The sequence below is a fragment of the Chelonia mydas genome, chromosome 13 (genome assembly GCF_015237465.2).
Source record: "Chelonia mydas isolate rCheMyd1 chromosome 13, rCheMyd1.pri.v2, whole genome shotgun sequence".
Lineage (NCBI taxonomy): Eukaryota > Metazoa > Chordata > Testudines > Cheloniidae > Chelonia > Chelonia mydas.
In genome coordinates, this window is record NC_051253.2 from 2,706,258 (window position 1) to 2,717,131 (window position 10,874).

Here is a 10,874-nt window from a genome sequence, read left to right on the forward strand (position 1 = left end):
ACCCACCTTCCTCCCGGGGAGCATGCTATTCTTAGAGCGCTTCAAAGTGGCCGAGAGGGCTCCAGCCTGCAGAGGAAACAACTTGTTTTACACTCGTGCTTCAAGCTGAGATCAGAGCCTCCTTGTGCTAGGTGACAGTCCCTGCCCCAAAGAGCGGACTGTGGAAACAGGCAGCCAGAGGATGGGAGAAAGGACAATACACAATCAGCAACGGGGGAACTTGGGCACAGAGGGATTAAGTGACTTGCCCAAAATCACACAGGGAGTCTGCACAAGACCCAGACCTCCCCAGGCCAGTGCCACCACACAAGTAGCCTGCAACCTTCTAACCATACACCCACACTTGTCTAGTGCCTCCTCTCCAAGGATCTCAAAGCACCTCACAAAGAGCAAGACATTCTGTCTTGTACCACCAGTGGGTGGCTGGTCAGATCGTTGTTCCCACTTCCTAGCTAGAGAAACAGAGGAGGTGATGTTACTTCCCCAGGCACACCAGAAATCAGTGACAGAACTCGCAACAGAACTCAGGTGTCCTGCCTCACAGCCCTATGCCCTCACCTCTTGGATCTCCTTGCTTCACACTTAGCTGTCACCTCCTTGGTTCTGGCCCTTGGCTAGTTACTGTACCCTATGCCTGAGGACCCTCCTTTTGTAGTCCCATACATGCCAGTATCACAATTCTCATAGGCCTACAGGCCAGATCATGCACCCAGGAAGACAAATCACTGTAGAAAAAGAAGTATGAGATCAGATTCTTTCCTGCTGGGACCCCCAATTCAATGGGTCGTGGAAGTGTTTCTAACTAACATGCTAAAGCAGGTAAGAACCAGCCCAGGCTAAGGGGAGCTGCTCTGTATGTTCTCAGCTCGGTGTGGCTGGTAAGTGGTTAAGCTATTTACTTTCCAAACAGCAGTTGAAAAGAGGGAGTTTTGTGTGTAACGTCTCTCTGTGTCTCCCTCCCTGGGTCTCTTGTGCAATGTTGCTCTGTTCCCAGGGCTGAGATGCAGCTGTGGGGGTGGGACGTTAGCTCCACAAGGCAGCCGTGTGTGCGCTAGGGAGGGGGGCTGAGTGTTTGTCTAATAGATCTGTGCCAAAGGCAGGCCGCCTGCCTGGGAAGGGCCTGCAGCCTCAGACAGAGAGGCGCCTGTGTACACCTGGGGAAGTTCAGGTTAAATAACTGCACATTCCTTAGCACACAGCTGATTGAAACATTAACAAACAGGCAGGCTGAGCCAGGCTCCAGATGGGCTGGGAGCGAGCCAAAAGGGAAAGAAGAACAGAGCAACTCAGAAGAGGGAGCAGCACTGAGAACACCGGGCTCCTCTACGAGTGAGTGTGTGTGTGGGGGGGTCCCTGTTAAATAGCAGAAACCTCAAAGCAAAACTTTTACCCCCCACCCAGAGCCAAGCCAGCACCCCAAGCACAGGGGCTAGCTCCCCTCCCCAGGGCTCCCAGCACCTGCGCTGGGCAGAAGGGTTGGCACCTCTGCTTTCCTTTTAATTGGGGGGGGGGGGGGGGCGAAGGTATGGTTTAATGGTTAAAAACCCTAAAACCCAATAGAAGCAGGGTGGGAGACGTTTATGACAGTTTTGAGGGAAGGGAGGATTAGCCTCTGCAGAATACAATGGATGTGTGGCTGTTAGGGGATTTAATTTGTGTACATTAGCCCTAGTGCATCCCAGACTTCCATTTAAACCTAGTAGATACTGGAAGGGGGCAGGTTATCAGTTAACACAGATGCAAGCTTAGATACAGGAGATTACAAAGCTTCAGCTAAACTGCCAAAGGACAGCGAATAGATGGACTAAAGTGTCCTCCTCCTCCCCCTGTGATAGGCTGTAACCAGGCTTTGATTTCATTGGTAAATGTCACTGTGCATACACAGGATATTTCCATTAATAATCAGAATTTATAAGTGGCAAATGTGTGAACTCCTGGTTGATTTAAGGCTGTTTACTTCAGAGAGGGTGATGTGGTTTTAAAGTTATGACCTGTTAGCTTTCTGAATCTCAACAGCTGTCATTTTAGTTAACACCTCTGGTGTCCGTTCCCCCCCCCCATCCCGTTTCCCAAAATTGTGAAAATTTAAGCTGATCAGTTAAAATAGACATGCTTATACCTCTGATAAAGTATAAAGTGAGTTCTGTCCAACCCAGCTGGAACAGTCACCCAAACTGGCTGAGTCACCGCTTTTGCCAGGGAGCCAGGCCACACTCCCACAGGCAATGACCCAAAAGGTTGCTATTGGCCCAGCAGGTCATTACAGAACAGACATCATCACTTGACCTAGGGAGCAACATGTTTGTTCATGGCACTCTAGTCAACCCTTGCCAGCATAATTACACTGCCCCCGAGAGTGTCCAGAATTTCACTCCACCACAGCTGGACTTTCATGACCAGACTAACCCAGGCTGTAGTTGCTCAGGCTTTCGGATTGGACTGTAAGCCAAGGCTAACACGAATGCAGGCATGGCCTTTACGAAGTAATTCAGTAACTAACCAGTTTGCACCCCCTGCCCTACAATTTACTAGTTCTGGTCACAGAGCCAAGTCCAGCAAAGCACCATTTAAAGCCATGTTTAGAAGGGCCCCATTGACTGGCAGGGGCAGAGGGGAGCCAGGGCACAGGAACGACAAAAGGAGACAGTTCTCCATAAACAATCAGCATTTGTTTAATAACAAAAACTCCAACTATTGTAGAACAATATTCTCGGTAGCATCATTGTAATATACAATACAGGGAATATTCTCAGCAATCTGAGAAGGATACAGGTTTAGGTTGTTTTTTATAAAGTTAAGAGTCTCCCATACAGAAAAGTCTCAAGAGTCTTTGATGTCACAGCAGCAGCAGCCGTAGAGCCAGGGCTGTTGCAAAGAGCCCCAGTCCCGGTTCCTGTTCCTCCTTCCAGGATCCCAGAAGGCCCCACTCGCAGGCGAACAGGAAGGCTCAGCACAGACTCCGCATCCTCATCTCCTTCAAGAGGCTCGCCACAGCTCTCCCTTCAGACTACTCCTGTGGAGCTAGGGAGTGGGGGGGGGGGACATCGGCCAGACCGCCCCCTTATGAGGGACAGGAGAGAGCTGCTCCTCTTCAGCCCTAGGAGTGCGCCATGCTCCCAGGCAGGCTCTCAGTGGCAGAGGATCCTGTCGCTGGCACTCACACAAGCGGCCTGCGGGAACAGAGAGGAGGCAAAGGGTAAATCACAAGTTGGGGATGGTCCTGCTCAGTCTCCAGGTCACAGGGCAGCACCTGATGGCAGGCTTCCCTCCCCCCCCACATCTCACGCCTTCAGAAAAAAGCCACATTGGCCAACACCTTAATGCTGCATAGGGACCTAGCCTGACCCACAGGGATGGCAGCTGGGGGTCGCTCCAATCCTCCTACAACCAGACCAGGCCAAGCAAGGCATTTTACAGTCACAGCCTTCTAGACACAGACAGAGACGCTTCCCAAGCCTTCTCCTCACCCTTATTAGCCTTCCCTGGGTTAGGAGGCTCCAGGGGCTGGCTGCACAGGGAGCCACCCCCGGCCTGGGAGCCAGACCAAGGGAACCCATATCACCAAAGCAGCGCAGCTCCGTGCCCAAGCACGGCTCCGGGGAAGCCCACAGCAGGCTGGTCAGGCCACTCAAACGGGAAAGAGTGGCACTGCCAGACAGAGCAGCAGGGCACCCGGGGGGGAAGGAGAGGCAAGTAGGAGGCCCTGGAGCCCAGCACAAGTGGGGGGGGGGCGGGGGCACGGAAAAGCCCCGGTCAGACGGCAGGAGAGGGCAGACGGGAGCAGGCAGAAGGGCGCGCAGCCAGAGGAGCAGGAAGGGGGAGAGGGGCCCCGGAGCAGGAGGGGGTCCCAGCCGTCTCACCTCGGCGGCGCCGCCGGGCTCCCCGTCGGGGCCGCCCCCCAGGGGCTGGCCGCGGGCCGGCGGGTGCTGCAGCTCCAGCTGCAGGTCCCAGATGTAGTCGATGACGTGCTGCAGGATCTCCACCTTGGAGACGCGGCGGTGGCGGGGCAGCGTGGGCACCAGCGCCTGCAGCCGCGAGTAGCAGCCCTTCATGTCGTAGAGCAGCGAGGCCGCGGCCGCCGCCTGCTCCGCCTGCTCCAGCAGCGGCAGCCCCCGCGGGGAGCCGCCGGCGGCCCGCGACAGCGACACGCTCTGCTCCGACAGGCAGCGCACGGCCTCGCCCGCGCCCCCGCCCAGCCGCACCCGCTTCAGGGCGCAGCTGGGCCCGGGGGAGGCGGCGGCGGCGCTGGCGACCTTCATGCTGGGCTGGGAGCGGGAGGGGAATCCGGCGGCGGCAGGACCCTGCGAGGAGCACTGGCCCGCACCGGGCCGCGCCGGCAACTTATAGACTGCAGGGCCCTGGGGGGCGGAGCCAGCTCCCTTCCCAAGCAGCCAATCCGAGAGGCCCTCCTTGAGGGGGCGTGGTTTCCAGCCCCGCCCCGCCCCCTGCCGCCCGTCCCCGTGCAGCGCGCTCGGAGGCCGCTTTAAAGGGACAGTGACGCGTCGAGACAAATGGGGTTGGGGCGGGAGCGTTTCACGTGCGCGGGGAGGGGGGCGGCGTGCAGGTGGAGGCCGCTCCGGGGCATTTGGCCGGGAAAGGGGGAGGATTAAAGGAATGTGACAGGCACTTGGAATAGCTTTTTAATGACTCTTCCGACACCGCCCCCCAACTTGTGGGCAGAGCCCCCTCCCCCCCGCCGACAAGTCCAGCTGCCCCACAGGATCTACCCGGGGGGCAGAGAGCAGAACCCCCCCCCACCCCGCATGCAAGAGGCGGACAACACTGCGGGGCTGGCGGGGGGGGGATATTCTGCAGCATAAGGAAGGCCAGACCGAGTCAGACCAGTGGCCCCGCTGGTGACCCTCCGGCCAGGGAGAAGGGTGCAGCTCTGCTGGGCAGCGAGCGGTCGTTAATGAGCGATTCACTGATCGGGCGCGCAGCGCGTATGAAACTAGGCCATGCCCAGGGCTTTGCTGCACCCCCTCAGGTGTGTCGCGGGGCCACACGGGGACTCACACCTGGCCCCGGCATGGCGAGCTCGTCTCCGCCCCGCGCTGAGGTGTGGTTCCTGGCCATCGCCCGGCGCCTTGGGGCGGCCGGGGGCGCTGGGGCCGTTTGCTTCTTGCGCCCAAACGCGGGGCCCGCACGGCGGGCGCGGCCGGGGCACGAAAGCAAACGCGGGGCTTGTGTGAAAGCCGGCGGGAGGGGCAGACGGAGCGCCCGCAGCGGGCCCAGGGGAGCTCGGCAGCTGGCGGGTGCGTGGTTCCCCAGCGCGCCGGAGCTCGTGCAGCGCCCGCCTCCCGGGCTCGCCTTGCGGGGACAGTTTGCAAACCCCCCCCCGCCCCCGGTTCGTGTCTCCCCCGGCGCTTTGTAGCCCGCTCGTGGCCGATTTTCCCCTCCGCGTCTCCCCCGCTCCCACAGCCCCGGCCGCCGCCCCCCTCCGCAGGCTGGTTCTGTGTCTCAACAAGCTGCTCAGACCGTTAGACGCCAGGGCTGTGACGTCACCCATTCATAAAACCCTGAGTGCTGTCAGCCTGGCGCCTCGCGGGCGGTGCCCATGGAGACCGCGAGCCGCGAGCCGCCGCCGCCCCCCCCCCCCCCCCCCCCCCCCGCGTCACCTGCAGCCGGGGCAGAGCCTGAGAGCCGGCCCCGGCCCGTCGGTCACTGATCACCTGGCCGGCCGGGAGAGGAGATTGCCGCCCCCTCCCCCTCGCACCCGCACCGCCTCCCCCTCCGCCCGCCGGGCCCCTGCATCCCCATCCACCAGCGTGGGGCGGGGGGGCTCCTGCCCTCGCCCCCCCCCAGGCCTTCCACTAGCTCCTGGCGCTGGCCCCGGCAGCCCCTCCTCCGGCTTGGATGGGGGGCGGCGGGGGCTTGTTTGCTAACACAAGTGAATCGATATTTCTGTACATATGCAAAATGTAGGAAGGGGTCAGGGGCCCGCCTGGGTTGGTTCCTTGCACTTCTGTCACTGGTGTTCACAGCACTTTCCAGCCACCCCTCTGTTCAGTCTGATGACACGATAGGAAGCAGAGACCATTAGTCCTGCTTGACCGATGGGGAAACTGAGGCACGGAGCCATTAAGGGACTTGTTCAGAATTGGCAGGGCCAGGAACACAACTCACGTCTCCTGACTCCCAGGCTAGTGCATTATTCAAAGACCACCGTCCTTTTTATCCTGTTATTTGTTAGAGCTGTATTTTATTTGCAGCTAAGCAATAGTCTAGCTTCTATAGGTTTTTATACGACGTTCGTCACCATAGCATCTGAGCACCGGGCAGGAGCACATTAATCTGTGTTGTCCTGTCTGTCCTGTGCCCGGGGTCAGAAGTGTGTGACGTGGGGCATCGTGTTTTGGATTTATTTCTTCTTTTTTTTAATGTCTACACATATATCTGACCTGGGCCCAGGGTAGGTGCACCTATGTATGTCTGTTTATGTGAGAGAAGGCAGGTCAAAACCACGTGCCTTGTACTTGAGGTAGAAGGGGTGAGATTTGGGATGGGCTCATAGACTTTAAGGTAAGAAGGAACCATCCTGATCACCTAGTCTGACCTCCTGCACAGCGCAGCACCTCACCCACGCACTCTGGCAACAGGCCCAGAACCTCTGGCTGAGTTTCTGAAGGCCTCAAATCTCGATTTAAAGATTTCCAAGTTACAGAGAATCCCCCATTTACTCTCTTCCCAACCCAAATATGATGATCAACTAGACCCTGAGCATGCGGTTGAGACCTACCAGCGAGACACGTGGGAAAGGTCCTTAGTTCCTGGGGAGTTCATTCCACTGCGTTGGGCCAGCCCCCAAGGAATCTCTGTCTCCTGCCCAGAAGAGTTTTACTCTTAGTGTAATGAGTCCCACTGCACCAGAGGAGAAAAACTGGCCAGCACCGTCTACATCTTGACGCTTTAGGCTCTTTTAGTGACACTGGCCCCAGGTCATTGAGTGCCTTGACATAAGGGCTGAGACATGGGTCCCCATGGGGTTCTATTCCTATGGTATCTGGCTACAGATTGGGAGAGCAAATATGCCAAACAAAAGCCATTAACGTCAGATTTTCTAGGGCCCTCAGCCCTGTCTCTACCATTACACCCCCCCACCTCCCACTTTTTCACGCATACATTTGGGCTTGCACAAAATCTTGACTGTGCATAAGTTGCACGTATGTCCCTACATCAGCTGGTCAGACACCAGGTGCCTGTCCCATCGGCTTGTAAAAACTGCCAAGAGTGGCCAGGGGGCTGTGTTGCACGATTGGGTGCTTAGGGTTCACCCTGCAAAAAAGAGGCATTTTGGATTCCCAGTTGTTTAGACTGATAGAAGCTGTTTCTCGCTGCACATGCCTTCCTGGGGTTGTCTTTACCAGACACACACAGCATTGCCAAGGCTGTTCCTCCTACACAAGGCTCTTTCATGGGTCAAATTTTGATGCTACAAATTTTATCTTTTACATTTTTATGGCCTGACATGGAACATGACTCAGGAGACATTGCTCCTGTTTATTTTTTGTAGGAGGGGGATTTTCATGTTATTTATTTATTTTGCAGTTGTAGATGACTCAGTGTTTTCATCTCCCTCGACTCCCCCAGCGACCTCTGGGCTAACTTCTCTGCAAGATGCGTCAGGATGAGGAGACAAGAGCCTGCGACTGGAGGCAGAGCTAACTTTAGGCATAGGCAGTGCAAACCACTTCATGGAGCCCTGGCTGTGTGGAACCCCTGGCCACTTGCTGGCAGTTAGACTGGAAAGGAGTGGCCTGCTTCCCAGCTGGCTTGATCTCTTCCTTGGACAGCAGAGCCAGAGAAGGCTCATGACTCACCCCCCACTGCAGTAGTTTGGGGTGCTGGAGGGGGTCACTATCAGGATTACTGCAGCACCTGCTCTGGTTAAGGATCTGCCAACATTTCCATGATTGCTCCTTGTTTTCGGAGGTTTGTAACTTGGCTGGACTTTGCCTGGATTGAGACTTGGCGTCAGTGGAAGGAGCCTTGGACCCAATTAGGGTGCTAACCCTCCAGGATTGGCCTGGAGTCTCCAGGAATTAAAGATTATGTCATGTGATGAAGTCTCCAGGAATATGTCCAACCAAAATTGGCAACCCTAGACCCTGTACAGCTATGCTAGGAAAGCTCTGATCCTTTCTGTCCATGTCAGTGTTCAAAGCCCCTCACCCCACGGAGACCCCGACGGAGGAGCTGGGACAGTCTGCTGGAAAATCTGCTCCTTTTCCACGGGGGGTGCGCATGGAAACCGTCACAAGAATAGAATTCACAAGAAAGGAAACTGCCCCACCTAAAGACCCGTGAGGCTGGAACTGAAACGCATGCAGAGCCGTGGCTGCTCCTTCGGCCTTGTATCAGCCGCGCCGTCGGTTCCTGTCTGTCTGTCCCGGAGAAGCTCTTCTGAGCCATCCAGCAGCGATTCGTGCCCATCCTGCAGAGTCCTGGGAAGGCAGACAGTGGAGAGGGCATGGTCCAGCCCACTCTGCCAGGGTGAGACTCTTCACGACTGTGGGCCCGATTCTCCCCACCTGGCACCAGGTCTAGGGGCCAAGAACTGTGTGGAACAGCAGCGTTTCACCGTAACGACTCCACACACCTCAGGGCAGTGGGAAGCAGGTCCCATACGTAGAGCTGTGAGTGAGGGGCTGCCAATCAGTACGGGGGCACCACAGTGGACAGAGCTCAGCCCTAGGAGGCTGTTCCTGACGTAAACCCTCAGTTCTATCTGGCTTGGCCTTGCCTACAGACAAGTCGTGCCTATGGAAATCAGATTAGAAACCAACCTGGGTAAATCAGGGCAACTGCTGTTTATAGACAAGGCCTGCATGTCACCCCGGTGCTTCCCCAAGCAATTCCTTACTCTTTGAACTCAGCGGGTGCTGCACTTTGCAGGCCCAACAGCAAAGACGACGGTCCCATCTGGCACTGCGTGTCCAGCCCCACTGAAACACTCACATCCCACGTCCCCGCAAACAGCCCCACTAGACCCAAGTGCCCTGTAAGGGCCAGTGCAGCGTCGCTCTGAGAAGAGCCAAAGCAGGCATGCGAAGCACAGGCTCAGGTGAAGCAGCAGCAAGCAAGAAGCCTGATCAGCACCCAGCGGGGACGTGTCTGCCCCCCAGTCTACGTATCATAAATATATTCAGCGTCTGTCGCAGCATCTCCTGACAGGACACTGACATGTGACATTGGCCACTCGCAGATGTTGCCCACATGTGTGGACGCTGACATGCTGGCACATCTGCCCCCCACCTGCCACCAATACAGCCGTCCCTGGAGGGGAGAGGGCGTCTGCATCCTGCCTCTAACCTTACCCTGCAGCAGTCAGATCGCTGCTGGCGGGGCAGGGAGCCAGGATGGCAACAGATGAGGGGTCTCGTTCTGCAGCTCCAGCAGCCAGATGCCTTTTGTCGCACAACCCTGCAAACATCAGGCTGGTTTATGAGGACATCCATCATCCCACGAGAACGGCAATCATGCAGCCTCTTCGCATTCCCCCTAGACACACGGCTAGTCTGAGCAGCAAGAACAGAACAGGGCAGCCAGGGCACAGAAGCTGAGGGTAGCAGTTGAGGGTTCTCACGATTCCTGTTCTGGGCTCCGTGGACCATAGGAGCCTCTTGCGGGTTCCCTTGACCCAAGAAAGACAATAGACCGGGCTGGAAAGAGGCCAGAGGAAGGCTGCAAGGCTGTGGCAGAGTGGAGCAGGCAGCATGGCCTGACGGTCAGAGCAGCTGGCTGGGAGTCAGGAGGGCTGCGAGCTCGTTCTGCTGCTGCCACTGATTGGCTGCATGACCACAGGCAAGTCAGTTACTCTCTCTGCATCTCCCTTTCCCCCTCTGTCTAACGGGGAGGATGAGCTCTACTGCAGAGCGAGTGGGGGAGGGGAAGTGCTTGCCAAGTGCTTTGGGTGCACTGGGCGGAAGGTGCTATAGGCAAGAAAAAACCTGAATCACTGTTTATGTTACAGCAGCCCGCTGTGCACGGCACTGGACAAACACAGACCAAAAGACAGGCCGTGCCCCAAGAGCTGCCACTCGAAGCATTCATTACTATCCCAGGATCCCAGCCGTGACGGCCTCCTGCCTGCCTACATGCCTGTCCTGCACACACACTGTGCAGACCCACGTAAGCAGTGACAACGGGAACGGGAAGGCTCCCATCCATGGCACAGGACACAGACTACGCAGACGTAGCTAAACCTACACAAGAGCCAAGCAGAGCCCCATACATAATCCCGCTCCTGCAGGAGTGAAAGCACAGGAGCCCTCTGCAGGAATGGGCGGCAGGGGATGGGTCACTTGTTCTGTTCATTCCCTCTGGGGCAACCGGCACTGGCCACTGTCGGCAGACAGGATACTGGGCTAGATGGGCCTTTGGTCTGACCCAGTGTGGCCGTTCTTTGAGACATGGTGATGCCAAGGGGATGGTCAATGAATGCTGGGGACCACCTCATGGGTGTGGCAAGGGCTTCCTGCCAGCCAGGCCAACACTCCTGGATGCTGCAAGGGTTACAAAGCCTCTGACACATCAGTGGAGACGGTGGTTGCCTTGAAGTGGAAGCATGGCCAGGCACATGGGCTGCCCCTCCAGGAAGCTGTCAGGCCTGGCCTATGCTAACTGCACTGGTGCCATATCTCACCTTTAGTTAAACCGGAGCAACAATGCATGCGGACAAGCCCCAGGAGGGGTGGTGGAGTAGGTACGGTCCAGGAGTGGGCATCAGAACTCTTAGGTTTGCTACAGACTTGCTGCGTGACCTTGGACAGGTCATTTAACCGTGTTGTGCCTCACTTTCCCCAATTGCAAAATGGGGCTATTGATATATTTACCCACCACGAGGTGCACTGATCAGTAATGTCTGTACAGGG

At 56.9% G+C, this 10,874-nt stretch overlaps 1 protein-coding gene across 2 annotated transcripts; it reads right to left on the minus strand.

Annotated features, from left to right (window-relative positions):
* Positions 1-2,656: 2,656 nt before the first annotated feature.
* On the minus strand, positions 2,657-4,432 carry ID1 (inhibitor of DNA binding 1, HLH protein). 2 transcript variants are annotated; one of them, XM_043527327.1, is made up of 2 exons: positions 3,862-4,432; positions 2,657-3,174 (listed from the first exon to the last, which is right to left on the minus strand). In XM_043527327.1, exons 1-2 carry the CDS (start codon positions 4,257-4,259, stop codon positions 3,129-3,131), a joined length of 444 nt encoding a protein of 147 aa, XP_043383262.1. In that variant the 5' UTR covers positions 4,260-4,432; the 3' UTR covers positions 2,657-3,128. The 2 variants fall into 2 exon arrangements, with proteins under 2 accessions (XP_043383262.1, XP_037733135.1); XM_037877207.2 differs by having other exon boundaries at positions 2,657-3,170; positions 3,861-4,428.
* Positions 4,433-10,874: the final 6,442 nt, after the last annotated feature.